At 40.7% G+C, this 14,264-nt stretch overlaps 1 protein-coding gene across 1 annotated transcript in view; it reads left to right on the forward strand.

Moving 5' to 3' along the window:
* The first annotated feature begins 7,447 nt into the window (after nucleotides 1-7,447).
* Nucleotides 7,448-14,264, forward strand: part of LOC123959525 (potassium/sodium hyperpolarization-activated cyclic nucleotide-gated channel 4-like) — a 17,734-nt gene continuing 10,917 nt past the window's right edge. Inside the window, exons 1-2 of the mRNA XM_046033626.1 lie at nucleotides 7,448-7,585; nucleotides 7,882-8,122. Of these exons, the coding sequence (XP_045889582.1) occupies nucleotides 7,460-7,585; nucleotides 7,882-8,122 (367 nt within the window). The 5' untranslated portion in view covers nucleotides 7,448-7,459. The remainder of the gene's footprint in view (nucleotides 7,586-7,881; nucleotides 8,123-14,264) is intronic.

Below are 14,264 nucleotides of genomic sequence, written 5' to 3' on the forward strand. Positions count from 1 at the left end.
CGACCACTGCCTTGCTGAAGAAGCTGAGGGTAAAGGTGATGGACTGGCCAAGCATGTCTCCACACCTAAACTCTGTTGAGCATCTGTGGGGCATCCTCAAGCAGAAGGTGGAGGAGCGCAAAGTCTCTAACATCCACCAGCTCCGTGATGTCATCATGGAGGAGTGGAAGAGGATGTCAGTGGCAACCTGTGAAGCTCTGGTGGACTGGTGTGTTTCTAGGTGGAAAATAATGGTGGCCACACAAAATATTAACAATTTGGACATTTTGACTTAGGGGTGTACTCACATTTGTTGCCAGCGGTTTAGACATTAATGATTGTGTGATGTTATTTTGAGGGGACAGCAAATTTACACTTTGCTGTACACTCACTACTTTACATTGTAGCAAAGTAAAATATAGTCAAATATTTACAAAAATGTGAGGGGTGTAGTCAATTTTGTGAGATACTATATATTGCCATTATATATATGCCACTATATTTATGCCCCTGCAAAGCATTTTGAATTGCCTTGTGTCTGAATGCTGCTATATAACTAAAGTTGCCATGCCTTGCCTTGCCTTAAAACCACAAAAGCTGAATGAAAGTTTCTGTCCGTTGAATGTGAAAATATAGCCAGGAGCTACTGATAGGAAACAGCTAGCCTGACTGTCCAAATGTATCAAAATCTGCCTACCAGCACCTCCAAAGCTCACTACCTTATTTATTGTTTGCTTATTCTGAACAAACACCAAAGTGTAAAAATTGTATGGCGGGCTAAACAATGGGTATGTAACTATTTTTTCGCAGTAACATCTGGAATCTTGTCGCCACTGTGAGGTTTGCTGATTACCTGGCAGGTCACTAAATGGATTTTGTTACCTTTAGCTGTTTCCCCCGGTGCAAAGCTAAGCTAACCAGCTGCTTGTGGTTACCGTTCAGATATAAAAGTTGTATCCAACGAATTGGCATATTTCCCAAAATGTCGAATTTCTTTCATGCCTTAAGTACAAAAGAAAGAAAGAATCAATCCTATGGTTCTCATCAGCTATTCTTACATTTTGAACAGCCTGCAGTCTTAACCCCCTGGTTTGAGTGCAGTGAGGGAGGCTGATGGTGGAATGATTACCTCCTTCATGCTGACTATTATTTGATTTAGCCAAGTAGAGCAGAAGAGCAGGGATCTTCTTGGTGGCAGTGTGATGACGGCTGTGCAGCAATAAGATAATTTCCTGTCACAGGGGGTGTTATCAGCCCATCACAGCATCAGGAGAGTGCCGCCCCTCATGGTCGGTGTCTTTACATCCTTGTCATCTCCTCCTCTGAGACTCACCAGTGATTAATATGAAATGCCTTTGAGTGAGACACTGAGCTAATGTACGTAGTACAGTTCTACTCATCACAGTCTAAAAGCATAGGACATTATCTTGCGTGTGTTCACTTGACTAATGCCCTTTCATGCTAGAAGAATCAAATTGTAACATACTGCAAAGCTGAGGATAAACGGCTGTATTACATGTTGACAGTGTTTGTTTTGGGGTTTTTTTATGGAAAAAAGGGTTGGATGACATTATGAAGGAGATGATAATCCATGCCTTTGAAACAGAGCGCCATGCTGTGGCATGTCTAATGCAGGAGACATAAAGACGTTAGACCAGATGCAAAATGTGGGTTACACCTGTCATCTTCACATGCAGACAAGCCATCTTCGCTGCAATACTCAGCAGCCAATGGGACTTCAGCTGGGGATGTCTGCCATTGTTTTCTAGAGCTTCTAGAGTAGCAGAGCAAAAGTTCTTCTCTGTGCTAGGTCTCTATTTCATCATCAGATAAGTAAATGCTCAATTTTATGCCAAAGGGATTGTGGGGATAAAGACTCAAACCCTCACGCCATGACAGAGCTCATCCATCTCCTCACAGATGCACAGAGACTGGAAATCTAACAGCTTCTTTCCACATCTTATTCTTGCTTGTGCATGTACTTCATTTTCCAGGCCACTTTACACAGCATCAACACATATAAATTGCCAAATATTTTACGTGACATTTCTAAAAGAAATATTTTTAAGTGTATAAAATGATCAATTTCTTACAGTATAATAATTCTATGTATCTGCCTTATCTGCAGCATTTCTTGTTGTGTATGCATTTGTTTTCAAATGCACATAATATACCCTTCCACTTGCAGAGGTGCATATGCATTGTAGGGTTTATGATAAATTTTATGCAGCTAACAATACATTACAAATCATGATTACAAGATGGGGCATGTAACAGTTTGTAAGTACGTGGTCACAGACAAGGGAGCTGTATCATCGATATGCACAGACTGACTCCAGACTTTTTTCTTTGTCTGTGAGTGACTCAAAAGGCTCTGCTGAAACACAGACAAACTAAAATCCATCTAAATTTGGCAAAGAGGGGATCACAGGAGAGAAACAACAGCAGAACACTGCAGAACTGAGCATTGTAGAGGAGGCTGCATAAAGAAGGATTACAAATACAGCAGGGTGTCAGTGCAAGGTTAGATGATGTTACCTACAGATGTCGTTATATCTTAGTTTAGTCTGCCTACATGTTTTGTAGTACTGGATTCTAACCATAGTATGTCTTTCATTCCAGCTCCATTCAAATCACCTGATTTTTAGGAAGCCTGACAGCTTTTCTGCTTTCACAAAAAACAACCTGACTTGAATGAGACAGCTGTCCTTATTTACTGTGCTATATTTCCAAAAGATTGGCCTTTTGATGATCTCCTCCAAGATTAATGGTGACTAGAGTATTAGAGCCGGATAACAAAGAGGGAGACATCTGAGGTCAGCCATGTTGTTGAGTGGTAAAGCTGTTGGCAGCATAGAAATGATGAAAGAGCACCCCCAACGTCTCCTTATGAATGGTCCATTTATTTTCTTCTTTTTATTTGCTTTGACTGAGGGTCAAGGATTCTAGCCGTTATCATTCCAGAGTGCTTCCACTGGGCTGCATCTCTGCTTCCTATACTGTAGAACAGGGGTTGGCAAATAAGTCTGGCATCGGGCCAATTTTTTTTCAAGCCATTACATGGCTTGCCAGAACATAGTCAACAAACATCGCTATAATGACTTATGCATATATTTATAACACGATATAATGCGTTTATAAGACATTATAACAGTTGTTATAATCACTTACAAACATGCATTAGGCGCTATAGCAAAGTTCATAATGTATTATGACCTTTTGATTTAACATTTTATAACTAATAGTAATAACAGTTTATATCAATGTACGCCAAGAATCTCCAACCATGTTCCATAGTACATTATAACCATCGACTCTGCCTCGTGATAAATACACTTTTGTCACAATTTAGAATTAGTGCTATAAAATGGAATAATAGCTCATAGTAATGTTTAATTTTATATAGCATGTCTTAGCATGTCAAGAGATTCCCACCCCTACTGCCCAACCATTATTCCTATTCAATAACTTTTAAATGTCCTTTAATACGTTTTGTGAAGCGGTTGTCTCCAGTTGTCCACTGCATCTGTTAGGACCTGTCCATAGGCTCGCCATTCATCTACGCCTCTTCTTACATGATGTAATATGGTTGGCAACAGGTCTTCTCTTGAGCGATCTTTCACCACCCCAAGAAGGAGTTTTCTTGATGTAATTAAGTTGTGTTTTTGTTCTAAACTGAAAAATGTTCAAAATTCATACAGATTTTTCATAAAGTGAAGAAACATAAATAAATAAAATTTTCCTGCGCAAAATGTGTGTCACTTTACTTAAAGAGGTGGTATTATGCTCATTTTCAGGTTCAAAATCTTAATTAGGGGTTGTACCAGAACAGGTTTACATGATTTAATTTTCAAAAAACACCATATTTTTCTCTGTTCTCTGCACATTGCTGCAGCTCCTCTTTTCACCCTATGTGTTGTACGCTCCACTCTTGAGCTACAGATCTTACTTCTGAATTACTGAGAGTTGCACATGCAGAGTTCCCAGGTAAGGACTACTAGCCAATCAGAAGCAGAGAAGGGCGGTTCGTAAGAAAAAAGGTAGTGTGATCCAAATCAAAGCCGCTTCAGACTGCGACCGTAACCTAGCAGATGGTATAAGTTACTCTCAAGTCCACAACCACACAACATCATTGTTCCACATCTTACCATCAGGACTAAACGTTGAACTGTTGCCGGTGTTGTGACGATCTATGCTGCCTTGCCGAAAAATGCAACCATAGCGCAAATCGATAAACTCGACTACTCGGTCCTGCTCCGTTTTCCATTGCAGACAGTACCCAGAGATAGTACGTAGCTTGTCGTCATAGCCACGCCACACACAACTGCTGCAACGTAATGTTCAATGCGACACACACACCAGCTCTTAAAATATATCTACGGTTAAAACGTTTCAACATTACTCAGAATGTAAAGACATATAAGCGGTATGAAAACCTTCCAGCTGTGTTTTCCTCTGCTGTTGTTGCTGCAGCGGTCTGTGTGACGGCGGGAGCAGAGGGCTCTGTGAGCGGGCGGCTGGCCGGCCTCACACGCTCTTCCCGCGGGTTGGCACAGGCTTCCCCCGCAGCCACTTGCGGAGCTCCTCACTCCTCCTCAAAACTGTAAAACTTTCTGTTGCTGGCCTCCGTCGGCGCACGCAATGGTGATGTAGTGAATAGTGAATATTCTCTCTGACACCAATCAGCAGTCTGTCATGTTTTCACATTACATTTTAGTATCCCTCAGCTCACTTGGAACCTTGACGGAGGTGAGGTGATACGAAAAAAACTAACCTGGAAGCAGGTACAGGTGCAACATTTCTACAACGGAAAACCAAACAAAGGCGAGTTGAGCCAAAGGGCCTCCGCTCAGACTAGCTTGGTTTGAGGGCGTGCCTGACCCCACTAGCCGCTTGGCAAGCTTTATGACGCGTTTTCATTGTGACGTCATAAGTAAAGGAAGTGAAGGGCTGGACTACAAAGGAGCTGTTTTCAAGCGGTTCAGAGCAGAGCTTTCTGTGGGAGATGGGAACTCCCTTCGGGCTGGACTTTGGGCTTTTTCACTTTGCAAACCTGTTACATGCACAGAAAAGATATTTAACTCAATAAATGAGAGGGAAAAAGCCAAAAAGCACAATACCACCTATTTAAAGCAAACAATTACGTGTTATAAGGTCTTATAATTAGTTCATGTGGTATTGTGTCCACCTGTAGTATATTATACAGGGATGGACATTTTCACACTTTACTTAAAGCAAACAAAGACATACTATATAACATTAAACATTACTATAAGCTATTATTCCATTTTATATCACTAATTCTAAATTGTGAGTAAAGTGTATTTATAACCATAGACTGTATATAAAAAGTTTATAACGAGGCAGAGTCGATGGTTATAATGTACTATGGAACATGGTTGGAGATTCTTGGCGTACATTGATATAAAATGGTATTGCTATTAGTTATAAAAATTTAATCAAAAGGTCATAATACGTTATGAACTTTGCTATAGCGCCTAATGCATGTTTGTAAGTGATTATAACAACTGTTATAATGTCTTATGGACGCATTATATCGTGTTATAAATATATGCATAAGTTATTATAGCGATGACCTTCATAGAAAGTGTTACCAAATTTTTTTCAAATCCTTGGATTCATGTGAGCATGTTTAGCTCAGTCAGTAGTGTACAGTTCTCCCGATGGGAGGGTTGAACGATCGATTCCAAATAATTTCGGATTGTTTTTTTTTTTCCCTTGTTAAACAAACACACATGACACTTTTGCTCATGCTCACAATAAAGCATGTGCTGCAGTGATGTGTGCGCGTCCCGGCATTTGATCCGCATTCATAAACCTATGGACGCTTATTTTCATTTCCCTGAGGAAATTCAGGGGAATCCAATCACACGTTTACTGACGGCTTTTTCAGAGGTGTGTAAAGCAGGCCAGAGACTCGATAAATAAACTCGACATAAAGCATTGCTGCAAAAAAATATTCTCGCACATTTATTTTGGAGGCACAATCACTTAAGAGGAAGTGATTGTGTGTCATGACTGAGATCTATTTCAGCACCAGCCGCTATAAATTTATTTATTTTTCTGCTATCAAAGCAATCTGTCCGCAGGACAGATATTATTGCTGGCGGGCCAGTTGTGGCCCGCGGGCCGCCTATTGCCGACCACTGCTGTAGAATTAATGAAAGACCATCCGTCACATTTTAATGCTTTGATTTTAACAACTTGAAGACTGGAGAATACTGACACACACAGTATAAATAGGCATTATCATTATCATGCCTATAATGCCTGTTTATACTGTATATGGGAGTGTAGTGTTGACATTAGTAACTAACAAAGCAATGTGGCTCCTCAAACACCACATACACAAAAACACCTAACGGTGAATTTACTGTATGTTTTACAGTGAAGACTGTGTGTGTCAGTATTCTCCAGCAGCATGACACATCAATAAATCAGAGCTTGAGCATCATACATTTATTTGCATTCGTTTTTTTTAAATTTCGTTTTAGTGGCTTTGGTATTTTTGCAGAATTATATTATATAATAATTGGCATGTCTAATGCATATGATAATTATAGTATTATATTGTAGTAGTAGTTAGTAGTGTAGTAGTTTTAATGTACTGTATGTAACACCTTTGTATGTATACAAAAATTTGAAAAAAGTATTTCTATTTAATTTTGTTGGTTTTAAGTATTAGTTTGTTGTGTGCATACATAGAAACATATAATTGTGCACACACATACAGTACATAATCATGCATTCACACACCATCAGTGTCTGTAGCACCTTTTTCTTTCATCTGTGGTTTCCTTGTTTCCCCTGCTGTTTCTCTCTTGTCACTGGTTTAAAGGAGCTAGCTATATGTAAGAATTTAGTTTCAAAACTAAAAAAAACTAAAATTATGAACAGAACGTGAAGCACTCACAGTTATGACATTGTCATGTCATGACATCTATGTATTGTGGTCACCTGCCCAGTGTTCCAAACTCCCTGTCCAGGCAGAGTCAGCTGACTGAGCTAATTAGCTAACAGCTGCTCCAGTTGAATAAAGCTTTACTCTGAAAATGTTTCAGTGGCAATCCAGATCCAGATTATCCAGCCAGCATGGCTCAACACTTCTCGACAATGATCACACTCTCAGTTCTCCAATATCTTTAGAGAAGCAGTATGCTAGTGAAAATGATTTAATGTGCTTCCAACAAATATGGAGTTAGTATATTATGTCACATTGCTTTTTGTCTTTCAAGAGACACAGACTGTAAGAGGTATGACCAAACACAGGAAAAGCTCTATCTTGTTGGGTGTTACCTTTAAGAGCCAGGATAGCCTTAATGTATCCGTCTCCATTTCCTTGTGTGTCTGACCTCGGTGCCAGCTGTTCCCTGTGGCTGTGTATTTGTGCTACAGCACTATGGCCTTTGAGTAACCTGATTGTTGTGTGTCCCTGCAGTACAAACAGGTGGAGCAGTACATGTCCTTCCACAAGCTGCCAGCAGATATGAGGCAGAGAATCCACGACTACTACGAGCACCGTTACCAGGGCAAGATGTTTGACGAGGAGAGCATCCTTGGAGAGCTGAATGAGCCGCTCCGAGAGGTGAGATGAGTGTTCCTGTCTGTGGCTAGAATCTCCTGCGCATGCGGCTGTGATGCATCCAAAAGCTTGTGCACGGCTTGACATTTCCCTCAGTTCAGTTTTTTTTCTTCAGGCCAAATCCAAACAAGAGTAAAACTGAGAGGAGCTCAGAAAAACAAAACAAAAAGCACAGCTGACATTTTTCATGTTACTCTAATATTCCTCTTGTCTGAAATTGTGACAGGTCAATGCATTCTGTAAAGCACCACCTCTTTTCTGCTGTTCTTGCTGACCACTTTCTCTCTGTGTTTGCACAGGAAATCATCAACTTTAACTGTCGAAAGCTGGTGGCATCCATGCCTCTGTTTGCCAACGCCGACCCCAACTTTGTCACCTCCATGCTCACCAAACTGAGGTTTGAGGTGTTCCAGCCTGGAGATTATATCATCAGGGAGGGCACCATCGGCAAAAAAATGTACTTCATACAGCATGGGGTTGTCAGCGTACTAACCAAAGGCAATAAAGAGACCAAGCTTTCAGATGGTTCCTACTTTGGAGGTAAGACGAGCTGGTGCTTCACCAGAATCACAAACTCAAAGGTCACATACACACACATGTTACTGTGGAGCTTAAATCTGCTCTTTTTTAATATTAATAATACTTAATAGTTTACATGGTAAATAGTCCTTTTGCACCATAACAGCTTGGCTTGGGTTTGAATTTTGATATGTTAGACAACAGCATTTGGATATTGCAATTCTGGCTCTGATATTCACTCGTCGTGAGCATGAAGTGGTATGTTGTGAAGTGCTTTTCACCTCACTTAAAATTCTGCTTCATGGTTTATGCAGGACTTTTCCCTTAATTCACACCATGAGCTGTCTCTTAAATGTAGGGCAAACCCAAATTAAGAAAACAGTACTTGCTGCACAAATTAAGAAATATGCATTTAAAGGTCAGAGGATTCAGGAAGCTGTGAAATTACATACTATATGAATGCTCAAGACTTGTGTGATAACCCAGAGTTGTTATGTACTTAACTCGTGTTATGTTCTTAATCAGGGTCAGATAATGCGTTGGCCTCCCATGGTCCCATAGAGCCTATGACACATGTAGGAGACAATGCTGCCGTACTGTCCTCACCAAATACCAATTAATTTGCCCAGTGACAGCGTATCATTTAGACTACACTGTTAAGTAATGAGAAATGGTGGCAGAGCATTTAACAGCACATGACCTGCCTGTGGAAGTTTAATTACGCCTTGCCTGCTCAAGTCCATCTCCATGCCCTCTCTCCAGGGGGTTCCAGAGAAATAATGAAAGGATGGCAGGCAATCTATCTCCACACATGCCAAAACTAATCAACATTTTAGACAACATGGCCCCAGCTCTCTCTAGGGCCATGTTGTCTCAAATGTTGTCCAAAATGTTCCCTCCTTCGGTCCCCTCTCAAAGAGAGGTTCAGTGAGCTTACAGGCTTGTTTCTAGCACATCCATCGTGGTAACGGCACAGTTTGTGTGACCGCTTGGGCATTCTGCCGCTCAAAGACACTGAACTGAGTGTACTCTTGACGACAATGTCATCTAAATGCATTAGAGTGAATGCATTTTATCTCCCTTAGTAAACTGAGTAAACATGAGTAGTGAAACCCACAGAAGTCCAAATGCACTGGTTTTGGAACAGAAACTGGCTTTCTCGTTTTAACCTTAAGCCTTGCATCTGTAATTATTTTCCCCTTTTGCGCATTAAAGGCACAAGGCTTTTGACTCCATTATCATGTGACTATTCCTGGCTACTTCTCTGGGGGGGTAAGGTGGGGGCTAGTGAGGTAAGCCTAGAGCCACTGGGAGTTTGTTACCAAACACGAGTTAGTCATTCATGAAATTAATTGGTGCAGGATCAGCACAGGGAGTATGTGGCACATGTGCATCTCAGAGAGGCTGTCAGTATCAGCAAGTAGGAAGTCAAAAGTTTTTGTTAAATATATATAAGTGCAGAATACGAGACCTGCTCCACATGGATTGCTAGGTTTAGACTCTCTATCGTGCACGTGGATGTGTGAGCATGAGAATGAAGAGCAGCGGCCGTCCAGTCGTCAAACACAGCATGCTCCAGTTTTCCGTACAACAAATGACATGCGTATATGCTCATCAACATCTCAGCAAACTCGTAACGCTTTCATTCATAGACAACCTGAATTATTTACACAATTATATACTCAGCAGTCTGCTCCAGTTTGTTAGCTGTTGGATTAGCTCGAGCCAGAGAGCCTAAAGTCTAAAGTGGACACGACATGTCCTGGATGGGAGCGTCGGCTGGGCACACAGCGATCCAGTGGAGAGGGGAAATGTAATGTGACTGCAGTACTAACGCCAAGGGACACATGGATCACTGCCAAGCCCGCTCTCTGGATGCTACTCTGGGCTCAGAAAGAAAAACATGCACCCTCCACCCCCGCCTCCACTTCCCTCTTTCTCTCCTTATAGTTCAGTATTGAAACACTTATCTGAACAGCATCTCCGCTGCCCTCTCAGTGCCCAGACAGAGCAGGTTATTGTGTTGTTATAGTTCATCCTTTGTTGCCTGCAGTAATTGATGTGTTGCCAGTGAAGACTGAGCCTCTCTCTTGGTTGGAGTAGAGCTCAGTGACCTTGTGGCGGCCCTGCATGCCAGTCAGAGGTGCTTATCAAAAGCTGCCTTTGATTGGACCTCTAAGATGGCTCACTTTGCCTCTGAGTGAGTGGCTTGTAGCAGTTCTGTGAGTGGGGGGTGAAAAAAGACATAATCAGAGAGTGGGAGGGGGTTGAGTAGGGGTGTAAGTTGACTGCACAGTTTGCAATCTCCTGTGTCATCCTTTTGGCTTTACTTAGTCTCTGACTGGTTTTCTCTTAATAAGTCTTGGGTTAAGGAAATAATACTTTTCCCATCCCCAACATTCTTTCACTTTCTTATGCCTTTTTCCCCCCTCTCTGAGCTCAGACTGGCTGTGCTATAGAGCTGCCAAATGGCTACCTTGACTGAGTGAGTCAGTGAGAGCAGCTGGCAGCAGCAAAGGCCCAGGTAATCCTCCCGGCCCTTAACCCAGTTAACACCCCTGCACCTCTTATTCTGGAGAAGCATCAGCTGAAGCATCAGCTCGAGACACTTCAGCAGTTGACTGAGAGACAGAATTGGGGGTATGATGATATATAGAGTAGTCTTATATAATATGACATGGGAAACAGGATGGGTTGATGTACACCTGCTATGATGTTTTTTTGTACATATGATGTGATACGACAATATAATAGAGACATTGTTGGGCTGCATCATCCATGCACTGAGGGTGCATTCGACTGGATAGGGAATATGATGTGATGCCACATAATACACAACATAAAAACACAAGTACATATGGTGTTTTTGGATAGGTCAAGGGCATCACACAATACAATGAATTGCATACAACAGGAGGATAATTTATCACAATGGTTCATTTACTGGCCAGAGTGATACTTTTAGTAGCAATCACTGTACCAGCATCCAACTATGTCGCCATCATCAGCTGTGTTCTCTGATAAACACAGGAAATGAGAGACTCTCTGACAATGATTTTCATTAGTACTGTCCTGTCAAACAACTATGAATCTGTTTTAGAAAACCAAAGTCAACCTTACACACATAAGTCAAATTTAGCTTTGAGCAATTTTGGAGAGAGCTATTATTATTGGGATTTGTTTTACTTTTGTCAACTAAAAAGACTTAATTTCAAGTCTAATTTTCAAATAATGATCAGTTGTGAAGCTTTTTTTCAACAAACACAGTGGTGCTTTGAGCTAAATGCTAATGTCAGCATGCCAACAGGCTCACAATAACATTGCTAACATGCTGATGTGTGCAGGTATAATATTAACCGTGTTCACCATGTTAGTTTTGCATGTTAGCATTCTAACATTTGCTAAGTAGCTCTGATGAATGAATGTCATTATTTTATTTATTTTGCAGTTATTTAGTCATAAACCAAGATATTGGACAAAATTAAATTTCGACCTGATGGTGGCTCTAGATTAAAAGTTAAAGGATAATTTCTGTATTTTCAAACCTGGCCCTCTGGGGACCATAAATGTCTGTAAAAACTGTGATACATCATCCAATAGTTGTTGAGATATTTCAGTTTGGGCCATTGCAATCCCTAGAGCCATGTATTGTTGGCTAAATGTTATTAATAGAACAATGGAAATGCCAGTAATGACTATATTTGTGTATGTTTAGATTATTTATATTTTGAAAAGTACAGTATGCCTTGTATGGATTGATTTGTGGATTTGCATCTGTACATACCAGAATACAGAAACATCTTCTGGTCCTAGAAAGTTGTTTAATAGTGTCTATTTTCCCTCCCCAACACAACCATCCTCAGTTCAGGGGGTGAAAACGAGACAATGAGATGTGACGGGACCCCAGCATCAGCCACGATGCTGAAAACCCCCAGAAATCTCCTACCTATCTAAGCATGCTAGCCAAACGGAAGGTGTTTGCGCAGCTATGCTAATGCTGTGAGGGAGTGAGCATGGCATGTCACGGGAAATCAGACAGCCCACTGTGGATGTTTCAAAGGTTAGAGAATGTCTGCTCCACAGACTGGGGGCAGTGTCGGGGAGGGAGATGGGAACTGACAGTAGGACTCAGAGTCCAGGTGAGCTTTGCCAGACCAGGCTGCAGGACACAGATACTTTATCACAGACCAAGCAGTCCTGCTCATACTCATTAATTCGCATCCATGCACACTTGTAAGCAGAGAGTGAGGTAGGTTCACCCGTACACACATAGAATCACGTGCACATATATGCACACTGAGACTTAGACTTATTTTACAGCACATTCAAATACCAAAATTTGCATTGACACAGATTCATGCACAGTAGTTTGCAGAGACTGTCATTTGCACATGCACCCATGTAGTACATTTATGTTGTGCTGTATCTGCTTTCATTTAGCTAGATATTAGCGTACATCTGGAATCACTGATGTTAGAAATATATTATGATAAAAACATACACTGCACTAATTTGTTTCACGCACTTGTTTCACACCTGTGAAGAAGATCTCTGTGATTATGGTTTAGGTGCTGTTTGTACTTGGGATTTTCATCCATCTATATTGCCAAACCTTAGCCCTTATGTACTTGTAGACTGTTTTCACTACTTTAATGGGTATACTTTAATATTTATTTTATTAAGTGTGACCAGCTGCGGTTGGAAACCAAGTTATGAATTGCTATTTTTCAGTGATACATAGCTGCATTACTGTATATACCTAAATTTTAACTTGCCATGTACCTTAACATTATGTACTGCCCACATTCATTGTAAAAACATATTTTTTAGATGATTATGCAGTTGTTGTAGTTTCTTTCATTTAGCAGTGAGTTCACTGACTAAATAAACTCATTCATATGTTTATCTTTTTACTCTCTGATGCATTGTCTCTCTTAGAGAATTATCTCTTGGGTATGAATGATTTATAGAAATTTTAATTTTATAGATGTACTGTATTTATCTAAGTGCCACAGCTTCTCTTCCACTCGCACCAATCTCACCTTGTAAAGAGTTGTTTTTTATTGACTGTAGTTTACTCAGCTTTCTGCTCCCAGTGTGGATGTAGCCAAGAGAAAGTCAATAAAACCTCACAGAGAGCATAGTTTGTACATCTAGATGTGTCATAACACTCTGAGTATACGGTATTCCCAAAATGTGAAGACATGTACCGACAGTGTCTCTCACTCAGTTTTTCTCCCTTTCTTGCTTTCTCTCCCACACGTTCATACACTCTTACACCAACTTGCATGGTATGCTGTCAGCTCTCCAATTTGAGAGCTGGTGCAGGGACTCCGGGGAAGCACGTGGGCTGCACCATCCAACAAAAGACCACTCGTGTGTTCATACCAAGGTTACGGCACATTACATGTTAGTCCTCCTTTCCCTGAGCGACATCCAATTTTAATTGGTGTCATTCAATTTTGATGAATGCATTGTCACTTGAGTGTGAAAATGAAACATCATGACTATGGCCAAGTAACATCTAGTGCACAAATGTATTTTCCCTTCTGGAAACTGAGGCATCTTTGTGTCACTTTCTTGCCAAGCACAGTTTGTGAACAATCACTGCTGTGCCAGATAAACTCAAAGCAGAACAGGAGAGCAAGGGGACAGGTCAGGAAGATTTAGGTTGACCTTCAGAGTTTATTCTCAGAGTTGTTTCTACTACACAGTCTGTTTTTACTTTTTTACTCTTTACTCTTTTCTTAAACACTGTTTTTAGAATCAGAAATATTGAGTAAGATGATATATTTAATTCACAGCCAATCAGTTATATTGTGTCATAACGATATTATAGCTTTGCTTATTTGAGCTAACAAAGCTCACCATTTTGGACTGATTATGAATAATTTCATTGTTAGTGAGGACCACACAGAAATGGGTAATTGTAGAAGCGGCAGTCAATTTGACAGGATAACACACACCCCTTACAGAATACAGGCTACACTGCATACTATGATTTCATGCAGGGGATTTGGGGAGCACTGCAATGAGTCACAGTAGATGTGAGTAAGCAGTGGGAGCAGAGCATTCATAAATAAACTGAATGATGAGAGTTGAACAGTATAGTGCAGATGTTCACGTGTCGCTCAGCAATCTAACATATTTTTGGTTTACATTG

Source organism: Micropterus dolomieu, linkage group LG20 (assembly GCF_021292245.1).
Source record: "Micropterus dolomieu isolate WLL.071019.BEF.003 ecotype Adirondacks linkage group LG20, ASM2129224v1, whole genome shotgun sequence".
Lineage (NCBI taxonomy): Eukaryota > Metazoa > Chordata > Actinopteri > Centrarchiformes > Centrarchidae > Micropterus > Micropterus dolomieu.